This window comes from Onychomys torridus, chromosome 13, assembly GCF_903995425.1.
Source record: "Onychomys torridus chromosome 13, mOncTor1.1, whole genome shotgun sequence".
Taxonomy (NCBI): Eukaryota; Metazoa; Chordata; class Mammalia; order Rodentia; family Cricetidae; genus Onychomys; species Onychomys torridus.
Window position 1 is genome coordinate 12,328,640 of NC_050455.1, and position 18,455 is coordinate 12,347,094.

The following is an 18,455-nucleotide window of genomic DNA, read 5'->3' on the forward strand; positions in this document are numbered from 1 at the left end:
TTTTTGAAATCTGTTTGTAAAAGATAGCTATACAGTAATCACTGTATACAAGTCTTTGTTACTTCATTGTATGAGCAGTTAAGACGACATGTAAACAAAATGTCCTGTATTACTTCACTGTTTAAGTGTTCTATAAATGGTTAGCCAGTATATCTATATGAGAAGATTTTTTTTAAGCCATCTAAGATTCTATCACTTATTAAAAGCCAAAAATATAACAGTTTCTACTGGAAAATCTCCTAGTCACAGAAAAAAAAGTCTTTCATTATGCAATAAGTATAAAATTTGCCCAGTCCATAGTATTGAGTGTGTGGATTTTATAAAAAGATAAGACCGCTGCTACTCCTGTTGTAGTGTAGCATGTGGGATTTTTTTTGGGGGGGGTGTGGGAAAGGTTGAGAGGACTTTTACCTGTTTATAATAAGTTTCTTTACACTTCCCATGGTAATAAATACTTATTTCCTTGTATGAAATAATCATTAAAACAAAATCCAGAGAGAAAATGTGACAACTGAAGGCAGAATTGTGAGTAACTAGTAATAACAGTCTATTTTCTATTTTTGAATAAATTGAAAATAAATAGAACTCTTATATACTAAAGAAAAACCCAACATGTAATCAACCTGTGGATTACTGTCATATTTGTCACTGATTTATTTTTAACAAATATCAATAGAAAACATTGACTTCTTTGAACTCCTTCTCTTTCTCCTCAGAAGCAACCAGTATCAAAGGTTATCTAAATATTATTATACTTTAGAGTCAATATTTTACTGTAATTACCTACACATATTTGTCTATATTCATAGCTATATCTTAGTAAACATTTAGATCATTTATAATTTTTTCTGTAGCTAGTAACTCTCAGTAAAAACATGATTTCTTTCTAGAGCTTATACCAAAGCATAGAACTGTTGATCTACAGAACATGCAGATTCTTTTCACTAAATATTGCCAAGTGTTTTTCTTAATTGGGTTGTATCAGCTTATATTCTCAGAATAATATTTCACAATCCCCATGTCTGGATAGGCTCACCCAATTCTTGGAATTGCCAAGCTTCTAATTTTATTCTTCTCTGTAAATTGTGAAATGCTAGCTTATCAGCAATCCCTGAATGTTTTCTGAGTAGTCAAGACTGGCAGGGCCTGTGTGGGAAGTACAGAGAATGGTTAATAGAGTCAGAATGCTAGCAGCAAGCACCATGGTGTCAGACTAGCCAGAAGCTAACACTGTCAGGTCAGGTTAAGCTGCAATGCTTGTAGTGGGTGGGGACATTATGATGGACAGGTAAAACCATTAGTGTTTTCACTAAGAAAAAGCATTGGCATGAGAGAAACATGCAGACAGGTGCCCAACTGGAATAAACTTTGAAAAGCTAGTAGTGTAATGATTGCAGATTGACTTAAAAGTTTAACTATAAATTTGTTAGAGGAGCCATAAAACACACCTGTGTTGGGTGAGGTGGGTCAGTGGTTAAAGTCACTTGCAACCAATCCTGATTATCTGAGTTCAGTTCCTAGGACCCACATGGTGGAAGGAGAAAACTCACTATTACCAGTTAGCCTATAAGTTTCATATGTTTAATGGCACACATTCATATGTATATACATACACAAAATGAATAAATAAGTAAAGGTAATAAGATAATTTTAAAAATCCTCTACCTGCATTAAACTCCCCATGTGACAGATGAAGAAATCATAGCTTGGATGAATTAAGTAATTCTGTCTCAGGATTTCTACCAGTCAGGTTAAAAAAAGTCAGCAGGGCATTTTTCTTTATTTAACTTTGGCATCCCATGGTTCATCTCTAATGCTTGATGTAGGATGTTTCAGGGATTTCATTTTCTTTCCTTTTCTCTTTCCATGATTGGTTTCACTTTACTCTGGCTAGCTTTATTCTCAGCAGGCTCTGTCCTTGTGGAGGCTAGGTATATACAAGTTATTTGTTTTTATGTTTTCACAGCTAATATTCCAACTGAAAATTACATACGTTGTCTCTATATTTCTTTGAATATATGAATGTTCCAAAAAAGCATGCAAAACTCCAAACCACTATGACTACAGAGATGGTTTCATCTGGCTATCGTTCATCTGATTGTTATACTTGAATCACATTTATAAGGAAGAGGGAGCCTAAAATGAAGGACTGCTGAGCATGCAGCATAACATGTCTACCCTAGACTACCTGATAGTAGCTATTTAGAAAAGTAATATTGATGATATCCATTCAGGGTCTCTTTGCCTTCCTTTCTGTGATTTCAGTAGCACTATCATAATAAATACCTTCAGAGTACATTGAGGTGGGTGGTCAGTCAGTATAAAGATAAATCAGCATTTTTCCCCCTATGGCGTTTCAAACTGGGTGGAAGTGGTCAGGGTGGGAAGGTAAGCTGTGTAAATAGCTTTTGAAGATAAAGCAAGAGAAAGAAACAGAGAGTTGTTCCCAGAGGAAGGGGGATCTCTTTGAAGTACAAAGTTGTCACCATGTAAGTAGTAGTTAAAATCTCCTTTCGAATTTATATTTTGAATAGAAAAATGAAGCATTGTTGGTGAGAGTTGGTAATTCTAGCCATGTGGCTTCCCGTGGGCCAAAAAGCAGAGTGTTAAGAGCCACAGAAGCATGGCCACCTCAGGAGCATAGTCTGAGAGTTCGAGCACATGAAGCTGAGATAGGTACCAAGTGGATTATATGAGACTTGATTGTCGGTGCACTTTGTATTTCCTTCATAGAGAAGGAAAAGTCATTAGTTAACAAAAAACAGCCCCCGATTGCTACAGCGGGAGGAGACTATATATGTGTTTTAACGAAGCAGAATGCTTGGCTGAGTATGTAGGACAAATTGAAACAGGAGGTACTGAAGTCAGGGAGGACATTTAGAGATGATGTTCCTCTTGTGAGTAAGGGTGAATTAGGATGTTTGAAAGTAAAGAATGTAAATCTAAGATGAGCTTTTGTGGGGATTTGTACAGGTAAAAGACACAGAATAATCTAAGGTACTTTATTTAGGAGTAGTGAGGATGAGTTGGCAATGAACAGGGAAAGGTGTTTTCCTTGTCCAGTGTGTCCCCTGCAAATGCAATTCTAACAATACGCCATTCCCAATTTACATAGGAACATTTTCAGTGCTTCCTGAAGTTCTTGGCTATATCTTTTGATTTGTAAAATCTGTATAGGGGAGAAACCATTGTATTATATTATGTTTATGTGACAAAATAGATATTTAAGGAATGGGGAGATTGCTCAGTGGTTAAGAGCACTTGCTGCCCTTTTGAAGAACCCAGGTTTGGTTCCCAGCACCAACATGGAGGTTCACAACCATCTTAAACTTTAGTTCTATTGGATCTGACATCCTCCTCTGGTCTCCACAGGTACAAGGCATGCATGTAGTGCATATACATACTTGCAGGCAAAACCCTAATACACACGCACACACACACACAATCTTTAAAAATAGATGTCTTATATACTTTAAAAGTGATTTTATCATTTGGGCAACAAATTAAATGTCTCCAGGAGTGATTATGCCTATGTACTTTTCCTAGTGATTCCAATCACATAAATATAGATAGGATTGTCCAGTGAAAACTTTTGGCATAACACAATAGGACACACCTCTCATAGCTATGTTTTGAGGGATTCTTTTAGTAGGAAGCAAAGTTAAAATGTGTTTCTCTGTAATTTTGATATGGATTGTTGATATATTTGGTAAGTTTGAAGGAGGGAACATAAAAAGTTGTGTCCTCTAAAGTGACTGTGTGGTATTTTTGAATCATCACTTCATATAACATCCTATAGGTGAATGTTGGATTGTTGCTGGTTGTACCATTTCTCACGTGGTATGAGGAGATGATCAGCTGGGGGTGGAGTATTTGCAGTTTAGTATGACACAAATCTACCATGCTGGATTTAATGTCTGTTCACTGGTTTATGAAATTTAATATCTTAGTTTTAGAAGAGCAGTTTTTGGAAATATGTTCTTTGGCCTGTCATGGGTGGGAAATGGTACAGAGTGTCCATGGGTTAGCTGTTGCTGCATTTAATTGATGGCAGTTATCCCCTTGGAATATACTAAAGACAGTACTTAAATTCCAAATGATTTTCCTCTGGTTTGAAACATGCCTCAAGGCTGCCTTTCTCATGAGTCCCCTGTCCTTTCATATGTACTCAGAAAATTCATCTCAGCTCAGCATACATTTCTATTATGTGCAAAGCACTGTCAGAGTGCAAATTTATTTGAGGATTAGCTTGACTTATATAGGGTTTGCATAAATGTTTGCTCAATGAATAGAATTTTTTTAAATGATCTAGTCCTACAGAGGCATCTCAATTATGGATCTGAATTCTCTATTCTGTTTTCTGGAAGTTCTTTCTTCTTTAATTTTCATGACGAGCATTACCTGAAGACAAGCAACCATTACCTCCTACAGCCCAAGTCTTTATAACATCTGAAATCAACCCTCAGAAAGTGGTTATCATATGCAGTGTTAGGGGAAGACAGATCAGCTACCTTCACATCAACAGTATTTGGCTTTTGTTTGTATCTTTCCTCCCTCTGTCTAGTATTCAGTTGAAGGGGCAATTCTGTGGATTGAGTGTCAGATGGTGCAGAGAGCACAGACTTAGGAATGAAGTTAGAATTTGGCCTGGTACTTGGTTGTTGTTGGATGTCTTTCCTAGTCTCTGTGCCTCAGTCACAGTTATAGACCTGAGAAGTATGCTGACACTTAATGGTGACTGTTAGGAATATGGAGATTGTGAAAGCCTAGACATACCATAGATGCTCTGAATACAAGACGGTCATAATAATAGATAGCCATTACTATCTTCTCCTCACTTATTTTCGGTATTATATAAAACAGGCTATTCTCCACGTGTCCCTGTGTGCATGTATTCACTTAATTTTTGCTATGAGATAAAAATAAAATTAGAAGTTAAAAAAAATTGTACCCAGCCCAAGTTTTCACATGAACTCTGAATGCCGATTTCTTCCCAGTTGACATTATTTAGACACCAAGCTATTGCTTGCTTTGAGTAGTAATGGTAGGACACCTATTAATAGCTTAGACAGTCCTTGAACCCCTAAAATGTGCCATACATAGTCCTCACTTCTCTTCATGCTTTAGTTCAGTCTCAGAGTAGTCCTCTTTGACACAGTGACTGCATCTTGGAACATTTTGTATTTGAAGGACCTAGATCAAGATGGACCAATTAAATGACATACATTTAGCAAAGGGTCCAGCCTCGGTTATACTTAGACCAACTGTCTCAGAAGTCTAGAGTCTTACTTGCATTCTACTACCTTCCTTACTAGTCCAGGTACCATAACAGTGCATGACATGCATAATCGTATGGGACAGTTGCTAGTATCAATTGGCACGTGTGTCATATAGCCTACAGGGTGCCTGTAATTGACAGGGACAACCTTACCTTCTGTTTGACAGTTTTTGAAAATCTATATAATATAGATTATATCCTCTGTTTATACTTAAAATGGATTTAGATTACTTGCTATCCATGTAAATACTAAGTTTAAATATTAAGTAAACTCTTGTCCTTCCATAGAAGTTTTTTGCTTTCCAAGATGAATATCAATATAGTAAGTGTCTCTATGAATTTCTGCAGTTCATCAGGCAGTGACTTGCTAGTCTTTATAAAGCAGAAAAAATTGTAGCCTCAAGTATCTAAAAATACCAAATATTCTAAGACGCTATCTTTCCATGTAAGTAGGGGCAGTTGTGTTAAGGTTTTAAATCTGAAATGATTTCTTAAAATTTACTCATGAAGTTGAAATACAATTAATCATGCTATTTGAATAATATCCCTTGCCTTCATGACTCTATTTGATAGAGAAGCATTCAGACTACATTTATAATGTTTTCTTAGAGATATGATGAATGCTGAAAGCCGTGGAAGTGCCAGAGATGTAACTCAGTGGTGGAGTATTTGCCTAACATACATATATCTCTGAGCTTGATATCTAGCACTGAAAAATATGATGTGGATATGTTCACATATAAATTTACAAAATATCTTCCTTTGAGTCCTCTCTTATTTGAGTCAGTTTGGTTCCTATTTATTTTATATTTTCTGAATTCCTGTCTTATTATTTCCCACCTCTCAGACTTTATTGAACTCTCTAGAGACTTTCTTACACAAATGATGAAGATGATGTTCTCAAAAAATCAAATGTCAGAGTTATTGCAGGTCTGTGAAATGCGCAGTCTGTGCTGGGCTTATTCGTCTGTCATTTCCTAGATATTTTACATGCATAGATTATTCATATGATGTATTCACAGGTATCTAGTTTTGAAAGAATTTCAGTTCCCACTGACAGTAATATTTCACAGCAGCAAGTTAGTGTGTTCTTGATATTCCAGGGTGTTTTCAATCATCTAAGTTACTGATTTATCTGTCAACATACACTCTGTTATTCAGTGTGCCTAGAAAGTACCTCCTTTACTGGTAATGTGGCTAATTCTTCTACATTGACAGGCCTATGCCTAATAAATATACAAATAGCTAAGTAACCAACGGTCCATTATTCATTCTTTAATATTTGAAGAACATAATTTGTAAAATTTAAAATAGAGTTAAGTGTACACTTTCTGAGCATAGCAGTTCAATTTTCACAGAGTTAGCAGAAGGTTACTCTATCTGCATTTAAACAATTACTTCTGTCGACAGACCTCACATCAATTATTCTTTACAATGTTCTTTATAAAATAAATATATTTTTCAAAGCTTACAGTGTAAATATTTGCAAGAAACTATTATTAATTCCTTTCTGAAAGGAGAGTGAGCATATTATTTATATTAATAGCACTTTGCATACTTTTTCTCTAATAAAGGTTCCTCATAATTGCTTATTGAACATGTTGAGTTTTTAGACTTATGTCACATAACATTAATTTTTCATATTCATATATTTGAAAATGAGATTTTTAAAAACATTTACCAGAAATGGGCCCTAACATTTTATCAAAAGCCACATTAACAAAATTAAAATATTTTAAGATCTGTGTGACCTGAATATTCTTCTGAAATGCTATTTTTAAATGTGAAGGAATGGACACCTGTGATTGAGATAGTCTTTGTCAGATCTGTGAATATTCTTTCAATCACATTTCCCAGCATCTTTCCTGGTTTTTAACATTACTTAAGTAGACAAGCTGTCCATTCTTAGCACTCAGCATTCACTGCTAGTAAATTTTATGTGTTCCATCAGCAATTTGATGATAGAAAGAAATGGTTTTTCTGTATTTCATGTAGCACTAGGGCTCTGCAAAGTGTCTCTGGGGGTTCTTTGATGTCTAGACAGTTTAAATTATGCCTGCTCCCTGCTTCCAAATTCCAACCCTGTTCTGCTTCAGGGGTTGTGGGAAATGAAACAAACCAGAAGGGTTCCACAATCCTACAGTCCAGGGGGAAAAGCGACCACGTAGAGTAGGTCTACCCTGGCAGGTGTATAGGAAACAGCCCAGTTACAGGGTCTGTAAAATAGAGGAATGGCGCAAATACCCTGCTTATTTACTTCTTCCTGTATTTTCCATATGGAAATACATGCACATTGTCAGCAAAATGGAAACATCTAGTGCTAGAGAAGGAATCACAGTCACCCTATGGCCTAATGTCCTTTTCTCCTTCCCAACCTCCCACAGGCAGCTGAGTCCAAGGTCTTAGTCCCATTCTTGAACATGGCCTTTTTTGTGACATGATGAGACAAATCATTCTTTATATGAGAAAACTAACTTTGTTTTCTTATTTGTCCTTTCTTTTCCCTTTACAAATGGATGTCACCGTTCCTCCAACCCATCCTGTTAGAAAGTAAGTAGCGGCTGAAATCTCTGAGATGTTTTGCTAAAACGTTGATGCTTTATGATTCCACCCCACAATGCATGTTCCCTTTCAGAGCTTGTGCGTTCAGTTATAGTGGACAGGATTAATCTTTGTATCAGCTTCACAGAAATGTCTGGGGATGCAGACGTGTACAATGTATTTGTTTCACCCTCCTTCATAGCCGCAGCTCTATGCATGACATTCTATATTTTATGAATATAAATAATAAAATTGCACAAATAAGGCTTTCATTTATTCCTTTTGTATAGCAGTTAAGTGAGGTCATACACTTGCACTTGATTTTCAAGAAAAGGAGGTTACATTATCTAAACGATGGAATTGAGATTTAATAGCCATAAGTAAAGAGGGAGGGTAGACTACTTTAAAGGTGTATGTTCCTATTGTGTATATGATATTGGATTGATTGGTTCCTTTTAAGAAGCATTGGTATCTTTAGATGAAAACTCTGATTGTTTTCAAATGAGATAGGTCAAAATAATGATTTTTTTTATAGAAATGCAATTAATGCCTTAAATCTTGGTAGCTAATCAGAACGATTTGAGCTGCAAGAATGCCTTAAATGAACAAAATGCCATTTTAAATCAAAACAAATTTCATATGCTTCTTTTGGGAAATATTTGGAGAAATTAAACCAGTTGTTGAGACTTTCAGAGCTATATTATCTTACAATTGTGAATTAATTTTTTAAAAGGTTTTTCTATGGTAAATCTTGAGCATATGAAGTTAGTAAACAGTATAACTTAATAAAGTACTTATGTTCATTAGAGCTTATCATTTGTATGAGATGAAGTCCTCAGCATCTGTGCTGACATTAACCATAGCATCTAGCTGCAACAGCTGTCTAGTATCATGTGTACCTTAGAATATGTAAACTATAGTGATGTTATATTTGTTCTATTTTCTTTTTTACCTTTAAATCTACATTATTCTTAAATATTCTAAATCTACATACTTTGAATTATGTACATTAGGAACATAGCATGGGGGACAGGACAACTATTATGGGGTTTCCTTTTAAATGGACAATGCTATTAAGTTATGGTTTTAAAGATCTACATTTTGTCATTTTTATGGGTTGGATTCTATGTGACTTGTCACATTAACATCTTGTCAGGTCCCTGCAGAAATTCTGCATTTCTGACAGTTTTACTAATTTAAAGCTCCAGAAATCTGGCACAATCATTCCAAGCTTCAAATTTTCTGTGCTTTTGTCTGGAGAATAGAGTATAAAAATCACATATTTTTGCAGTGTTCGGTATAACATGTGTTGCATTATTTATCTGGAATTCATTTGTAGAGACATAGTTCTGGGGAGAGGAATCTATTTTTCTTTATAGCTATGGCTGGGCCCACTTACATATGAGCAAACATTTTTCATGAGGGAAAATAATTAAATGAGGCCAGTGAGCTTGTAGGATCTTCATGAGGAGAGATGTTACATAAGACTATAGCACTGTTCCCACGTGAGTCAGTGTTACAGCCACATTGTTCTCTGACCAAATTTATATTAGGATTCTTGTTTCCTGTCAAACCCAATGGAATTATATTTATATGTTGGCACAGAAAGGCTGCTTCTTAAAATAATAAAGAATCCTCACATTATTATAATGCTCCCAAACCTTCAGGACCACGATGCCTATCCATGCTGACTTTCGATAGTGTGTTCTGCAATTCAGCAATTTTGTCTTTTTCAATTTACCAGAAAGCATTCATAGTAAATAAGAGATTTGACCATCTTGGCTTTTAGAAAAAACTAGTAGCATGAACTTGTAGTTTTATCTAAAATTGAAAATGTGAAAGTTTCACATCTTAAAGGCTCCTTTGTTTCAAAACATTTGGGGTTGAATGCTTATAACTCTTAAGGGGTTTGTAGAGTAGGGCTTCCAATCAACACTGATTTGACCAAGTACTGATCTTTTGGGATAGTAGAAGATAATATGCATAAAGACACATAATTAACTCAAAGCAGTATTTATACATTTAAATTCTAGCTTGCAGAGGTATTAACTTGTAAACAAAATGCAATATATATACAGTGTACATTTTCTTAATATCTTTGTAAGGGTTTCCATATAATCCACAAATGTTTGTACATGTGTGCTCTGATATATTCAATCATTAATTTAATGTAGTGTGCTTTCTTTTAAATATTGCTTGAACAATTTATTTCATTACATCTTTACTACAGATGTAATTGTTATCTGGGCAGAATACTCCAACACACATTTCGTTATTTCACATATCCAAGGAAAGGTTGACATTGTAGAAGCTATGGCAGAGGTATGAACATAGATGTAAATTCTTAATTTGTCATGTGAGCAATTCAATACTAGGAGCAGCCTAAGTACTTATAATTTCAAGTCAGTTCTCCCCTGGTTTCTTTTTATTCTTTTGTTGTTTTCAACCTATAAGATGGAGCAGGCCTTGAACTTTTTTTTTTTTTTTTGATCATTCAAGTGCAACTTCCAAGTTGTCTGTAATATTTTAAAACTGAGGCTTCATTGTGTTATTTTGTAAAATAACACCACATAAAAGTTTGAGCTTTGGTTTCTTTAAAGTACAGTGTTGGTTGCTTTGTGAATAAAAGCATAATTTGTGTTTGGGAGACTTTTTGCCTGAAGCCTGTAAAACAGATGAATCTGATTAACTTTGAGGAAGCTGGACTGGCTCTTTATTGTAATGTAGATGTTTTCAAGGGTGGCAGTGTGTTTTAAAAGGCATGTAAGGAGGTGGTTTTTGTTTTTTGGTTTTTTTTTTTTTTTCTCAGACTCAGAGAACGGTTTGGCTCAATCCGTTGTGTCTCAGCTGGGCTCACTTTTTGCACACTTCTCTTTTCTAGTGGAACTTCTCCCTTAGCCTGTCTGAATGCCATGCTTCACACTAACACTCGAATAGGGGATGGGACATTCTTCAAAATCCCTGGAAAGTCAGGCCTCTATGCTCTCAAAGTAAGTTGGATGGTTTTGCATACTGTGCGTATTCTTACTGTGGTTCACACATACTTTTAAGTATATAAAGGTAAACACAATTAGATTTTTATGAATGACTTCTGTGCTTGTGAAAGTTTTCACCTCCCACACAAACGATTTGGTGTGGAGCATAAACAGTGACGTATTTCTTTAAGTAAAACTATGGTTTCACTTCATAACATGGGCGAACAAAAAATAGCTGTGACTTCCTTGGAACTTCTTGATTCTTTGAGATTAATAGGGAAGCGTGCCATCACAGAGCATCAGCTGCTAGTTTTAGGTGAGCACAGTGACCGTATACTTCTTGACTTTATTACAGTCAGCTATGTACATTTTGCACCTGTGTCCTTCTATAAAAAGAAGAAAATCTCCCTTCTGCTTGAAATTGCACTGATTTAAATCATGTATTCAGTGTGGTAGCAAATAGTAAGCTCAAGAAGTTGGTTTTTGAAAGCAATAACTAATGAATGTTGTATAGATATATAAACAGAATATATCTATAGAAAATCAAAATTTGTTTGGCAGTGGTGGTGCACTCCTTTAATCCCAGCACTTGGGAGGCAGAGGCAGGCAGATCTTTGGGAGTTTGAGGCCAGCCAGGTCTACAGAGTGAGTTCCAGGACAGCCAGGGATACACAGAGAATCTCTGTCTCGAAAAAGAAAAAGAAAAAAAGAGAAAAAGAGAAAATGAAAGAAATAAAAAACATGAGCTATATAGAGAAATATTAGAAGATGTTTTGGATGAAAGAATCTTAATTATCTGGTGGACTCCTCATTGCTCTTGAGAATGGGAGGAGGTATCTAGAATAGAAAATTCCTCAGGACAGTAGCTTTTCTTAAAGCAATTGAGAATATGATCTACCAGAATACTTATACTCTGCTAGAATAATTGAAATTAGTATATTTTAGTAAACTACCCAAGTTAAAAAGAAGTTATTGCTTTAATAAGTGATGTTTAATTAAGTGAACTTTAGTAAGATAAAGTTCATGAGCTTCCTTTGATACATTTGTTTTTAATGTCAAGAGTTATACCTGCAAAGAAAGTCTTCCATGAGTAAGAATGCCTTCCGTTCCTGTCACATTGTGTGTTGTAGAAAATAACACAAGCTCATGAAAATTGCTTGTATTTTTTCATTTGTTTTTGATAGCCTCCTGGGTGTCTCATTTCTTGGTCCAAATTCTGAATTGTCATCCTGTTGTCATTGCTTTATAATGGATGGAACATACGATTTAAAAAATGCAATCTGTACATGACAAAAGGACATATTTTTGTATAGGTTTATTTAAGGTTTATTTATATATTTTATGTATATGGGTGCTTTGTCTGCCTGTCTGCCTGTTTGCACACCAGGAGAGGGAGTTGGATCCCATAGAACTACAGTTATAGATGACTGTGAGTCATCATGTGGTTGCTGGGAATTGAACTCAGTGCTCTTAACCACTGGGGCATCTCTCCAGCCCTGTGTGTAGATTTTAGAAGACTGTCCAGAAACATTAACCATGGTGATGGTCTTTTCTCAATGCTTTAGTGTTTTCCCATCTTCCATCCAAAGGAGTAACTTTTACATTAAAATATCAATCAATATTACAATTTTCTGAATCAAATATAACTCTGATACTACTTCAGGATTCTAAAAATATTATTCAGTTGCTAATACACCTCTATAAATCTTTTTTGTTGTTGTTGTTTGTTTTCAAAATAATACAGAAAGAGGAGTCATCATGCCCAGTGGATGGAACATTGGATCTAGTGTGTGATCCAGACCTGGATGGCACTGAGATGGCAGAGGCCAGTGCCAACGGAGAGGAGAACAGGGGTGAGTGACTCACACACCCTTGCTCTCTTAAAAGCTGTATCATTTAAGTGTCCAGTCATACTTGCTTTCTCCACTGTTACAGGTACGATTTTTCTGCTACATTTTTATCACTTACAATTTATCATCTATCACTTTTGATATAAAAGCTTAGCATCAAAGAAAACTCCAACATCCTTTTCTGTTTTGTTATTTGAAACAGTGCGTTTCCCTGAATGACTTTCTTGGATGTTACCAGAATCTGCATATTCCTCCCACATAGTGATAGAGAGTTCCCAGTTTATGTTTCTGCTTTTATTTCTATGGGTGGGCTAAGATCAACAGCATCTTATGGCTGGTGGTTCTAGTTTTTGTTACTGCCCTATTTGTTGTAAGTTAAGGCTAGATAGTGTCACTATTACTCACAGAATCAAGACAATGTCAGCTAGATTTTCCTTTCACAGAAGCCACTGTGCTGGTTCCCAGACAACTCACTGGTCCCACAACTGCCCACATATGATTACTGGGGAAGAAGGCTGCAGAACTAAAGTCTCATCTGTGGACTCATAGGAATTAATAAATTATCTTTAAGCAAACAAACCTTGCAGAAATATTGCATTTAAGTAATAACAGGAGTCAGTCATTTTGCTCCTAGCATAGGGAACAAACACCACAGCCCTTGAACTATTTGTGCCCTTTAGAGGCCCCAGAAGCTGGGTGCTACCTCATTCCTATTTGAACTGCAGACATGTGTGTAAAACAGATTATGTCTTGCCAGAAAGGCTACAGTGGTCCATACATTTTTACTATCCTGCATTTGACTCAATGTCCCTACTTCTCTCCCTTTTGAGCCCTCCTCCTACTGCCAGGGTAGCCCTCTGGCAAGGCAGAAAAATGCAACTCTGGCATCCTGGATGAACTGGATAGTATGGCCTCTTCCTGTCTTCATACAAGGTGGAGGAGATCTGCCTGAGTCAGTCTTAATGTTGTGCTGATTGAGTGTATGACAGTATACACAGTCAGTATACTCTCTCTCTCAACGTATGCTCTTATCTTCTATGAGCCAAGCACAGTTCTCATCAGCTAGAAACAATAAAGCAGCTTGCTAATGAAAATTGAGTCCTTTGACAGACAATTACAAAGCAAGTATATAAAAGTTGTTCTTGTCCAGTGGTGACAACTGATACTCGGACATGAATAAGCAAGTGTCTACTGAGGAATGAAAAAACTCCTTCATGGGTGAGAGAGTAGAGGTTTAAGGCCCAGAGTTCTGGGTAGAGGGAACAGCCTTGAGGTAGCAGAGTACAAGAATGTTCCAGAAACAGCAAGAGATGGGTGCACAGGGGGGATTTTAGTAAATTACAAAGTCATACGGCCACATTATATAGCATCTTCAGGTATCCAGATAGTGTTTTACATGAGATACTGAACCCTTGCATGGTTTTAAGGTAGAAAGACAATGGCCTCTGCTGGATTCTACTAAGGAAACTGGGAGACAAGGGAAAAAAATAGGGAGGGCAGTTGGAGACTTTTGTCACCATGGGGGGGGGGGATGAGGACACTGGAAAGGACAGAGAAGCAATGGATAGCATGACAGTGATTAGTTTCTGGATATATGTGAGGGATGATCCAACAGCAGCTGCTGATAGATGTAGAGTTAAGATAAAGGAGTTGAGGGTGAATCTAGACTTTGGATGTGAGGAATCAAAGAAGAGCATTATTCTTAATACCTTAGCTTATGTATCAGTAGCATTTATTGTTGTTGTGCAGAAGCTTAGGATTTATTTTGGCTCACAGTTTGAGTGTATAGTTCACCATGGTAAGGAAGTCATGGCAGCAAGATCTGGAAGCAGCTACTGTTAGGAAGCAGGGAGAGATGACAGCTGGGGGTTGGCTTACTTGCTTCTTTTAATTCAGCCTGAGACTCTAGCCATAGAATAGTGCATGGGTTTTCTCAGCTCAGTTAAGCTTATCAAGAAACTTCCTCACTGACATATCCAAAGACATGTCTCTGAGGTGATTCTTGATCATGTCAGGTTGATGATAAATAGTAACTCTCCCAACTAGAATGCTGGGTTTCCAAATTATAATTGGTTTGGGGAAGGTTTATTGAACAGGAGCTCAGGTTGGGGGTGTGGGACATAAGATTGTGTTTTATTGTTCAAGTAGATGTGTTAAATGGTCACCAAAATGCCAGGGAAAGATCAGGCAGAGAACAGACACCTGGAGATTTTCCATTGACTGGAATAATTTGTAGACATGGAATTGTTTGAGGTCACTAAAGGTAAATCGCAAAAAAGAACAAAAAAGAGGTTCATGATCTCAAGGAGGGCACTTGATTGTCAACAGATTGGAGAGACTCTAGAAAAAGGTGAAACAATGTGTTTCTTAGAAGACAGAGAGTCAAAAATGTCCATCCTTCCTCCCATAGAGGCACTAACCACTCCAGCCCTGCTGAGCTTTTGACTAAGATCAGGTGCATTGTCATCCTTATCTACCAGGATGTTTGATGCCAGTCTGAGCTGGAAACATTGTCCTGAGATGAGCAGAAATGGGGAGGGAAATGGGGGGAGAGAGGTGGGAACCATGGAGGAGAAAGGGAAGTATGCATTTCTACTGGATTCATGCTTTGTTGATGCACACGGTGAGGACAGAAACAGCCTTGGGGACTTTGATCACAGCCTGCATGTGATGGGTTCATGAGAGTGAGAAGGAAGCCAGGAAGGACTGCAGACAGTTTTAAGAATTCAAGGATTTTGAAGTGGAGGAAAAGGAAGTGGGAAAATACTTGGAAGGGGTATATAATGGATAAATTATTATTTTTTGCTTAATGAAGAAAAATATTAGAATCATTGTGTGTTTACTGGTAGGAAAATTCCAGTGAAGGAGAAATGGATCTAGTGGGAGGGATGTTGCACTGCCATGTGCCTAATAAGAGGAGAGAACGTTGATGAAGATGAAAATCTATACAGATGAAGAAGCTGGTTTTAGCTAAAGGAACAGGCATGATAGAAAGCAGTCAGTAGGAAAGTCAGGCTGTTTGAGTAGAAGGGCAAGTGGGTGAGTACAGAGATATGGCAGGGCCCAATGAAGGCCCTTCCTGCTTCAACTTTTTCTAAGGAAGGATGTCAGTTTGGTACCCAAAGGTTGGAGAGGGAAAGCATGCTCAGAGATTTAAGGGGGAGATTAGGTCTGCCCATGCATCTGAAAGCATTAAGGCCACTTCCCAAAGCTTATCAATGCTGAGTGTACTAGAGCAGCAATCCTACTGTGATTTCTCACAGTTACGTTCGGACCATTGAATAAGTACACAGGTAGATTTGACTGCCATTGAGGTCTTTTCACATGGCTGATGATGCAACATAGGAATGAAGGGATGGAGGGTATATAGAGGAGAGATTTATGGTCTCCATAGTATTTAAGCCAGATGTTACTAGTGCCTTGGATGGATGGGTCTACCTAGAGGGAAAATTACCATTTTTAAATTAGAACAAAGATATAAAAACTGATAGAGTCCCTGATTATGGGATTCAAGAGTAATCCTGAATATTGAAGCCAAAACTATGATAGAAATAGTATGGATAATGTTTACCAAATAAGAGCTAAAATTTTCCAGAAATGGAAGGTAGCCTGGAGTTGGCCAGAACGTGTAGCTAATAGTAGGAGTTAGTGATAGGTACAGACCTGTTTCACCGGGACTGGACACCAGCAGGACTACTTTGAAGTAGAACAGCTGTGATAACCCATGAGCAGTGCCCACCCAATCAAGCCTAGTAAGAGCATGATGGTGGATGGTGGCCCCTTTCTCTGTAAGGGTGAATGGCTGGCTGTGAAGGGCTTACTCTGTTACTTAACTGCCTTTGAGTCACCTGTGTCCTTGTAGTTAAATCCAGTAAACTTAGGGTTCACCAAGTCAGACTTGGACAGATCATGAATAAATGAACTTTTACATGTGCCCAGACTGAGTCACTTAGGATATATATGCTCTGATGGCACAAAACACAGTGCTGGGGTCAAGTAAGGAACAGGGAAGAAGAATGGTCCAAAGGAGCAGTGAGGGTCACATAGGTCACCTACCCTATTCTGAGACCCAGTAGTACAAGACATGTGCAAGAGACAAAAGTCTGCCATGTCGCAGTGTCTTGGGGTCCTGGTGTACATGGGAGAGAGCCAAGATTTGTCAATCAAGAAGCAAAGTAATGATTTGGAGAAAATGTTGAGATTGCAAAAGTTGTTCTAAAGACTGACCCAGAATTCCAGGGGAGACAAGGATTTTAGGGCAGGAATAGAAGATAGGGAAGGAGACCTCAGCCAGTAATTAAGTCAAAGCATGGATAAGCAGACTCCCCTAATTTGACATGTGATTAGGTACTTCACAGAATAGCTCAGACCTGCACATATCCAGCTAATGTGACCCAAATTAGATTTCCTGGCCTCTCCTTTGAAGTTGCATTAGGGAAATTGCTTTGGGGAAATCACTGAAAGAATAGTAAATAGCTTATTTCCTTGAGTACTCCTTGGCTCACCCACCTTTGTATCTTATTGCAAACCATAATTGCTTCTTGCAGGACAAGCATATTTCCTATCCACAAAAGTACCCTGTGTGGAAAACCTAGAGAGTGAAAATCTATTGAGAGCTGACAATGCCAGCCTTTGCAAATAGCCCACATTGCACGAACTTGCCCGAACTTTGATATTCACAGAATTCCTCTGATGCAGATGATATTTATAGGTTCTCTTGCTTGATTTGATCACAAAGAACAGTCTTAGGGACCTCTCAGAGTGTATCCAAACCCAGATGTGTATCTGACATCAAAAGCCAGGTTCTAACTATTCTGATGTGCTGCTTGGAACAGCAGGGAACAGTTATTACCTAGTAGTAGAGGTAATTTGCCCTTCCAATGTGAGCCCTCGGGTGTTCTGATCATCCCCCTAAGAAAGTTTTCCACATGGGTGGATGTGGACCTGAGGGGGAAAAGGAAGAGAAAAGCAGAGGAGAGATGTACCCACTACCTGTTCTATCTGTGGCCCCTCCAGTTGCTTCTTTGGTGTAGAGACTGAGAAGTATCTAGGGGAATAATAATCAATGATTATTATTATTAAAGATACCTTTAGCACAATTGAAAGAATCAATTTGGCATCACCGAGTTATTTAAAATTAATAACGATTAATAAAGATTAATTGTTACTCCATCAGAGAGGGAAACAAAGATACCTGGGAATAAGTGTCCTACATTGACTGATAGCAAACTGAGGCTGGAGAGATGGCTCACTGGTTAGGAGAGCCTACTGATCTTGTGGAGTTCACTCTTCAGTGCTTGTGATTCTAGCTCCAGGGAATCTGACACCCTCTTCTTACCTATACTAACATGAAGAGATACATACACATATACTGAACTTAAAAATAAATCTACTGGAAACAACCTAGATGCCTGTCAACTGAAGAATGGATTAAGAAAATGTGGTACATATACACAATGGAGTACTACTCAGCAGAGAAAAAACAATGACAGTATGATATTTGCAGGCAAATGGATGGAAATAGAAAATATCATCCTGAGTGAAGTAACCCAAACCCAGAAGGACAAGCATGGTATGCACTCACTCATAAGTGGATACTAGATATAAAGCAAAGAACAATCAGACTGTAACCCACAGAACCAGGGAAGCTCTATAGCAGAGGGGACCCTAGGATGACTGTAGCTTATAATAAGTTATGGTTTTACTCAATTACTAGGCAAGCCTCAATGAAACATTTCACTATTAGGGTAAGAATTTATACTGTATCAAGCTGATAATAGATAGATAGATAGATAGATAGATAGATAGATA

General features: G+C 37.4%; 1 protein-coding gene across 1 annotated transcript in view; it reads left to right on the forward strand.

Moving 5' to 3' along the window:
* The first annotated feature begins 10,700 nt into the window (after positions 1-10,700).
* The window catches only part of Asxl3 (ASXL transcriptional regulator 3), a 139,100-nt gene continuing 131,345 nt past the window's right edge, over positions 10,701-18,455 (forward strand). Inside the window, exons 1-2 of the mRNA XM_036205161.1 lie at positions 10,701-10,809; positions 12,539-12,647. Coding sequence (XP_036061054.1) covers positions 10,732-10,809; positions 12,539-12,647 — 187 coding nt within the window. The 5' untranslated portion in view covers positions 10,701-10,731. The remainder of the gene's footprint in view (positions 10,810-12,538; positions 12,648-18,455) is intronic.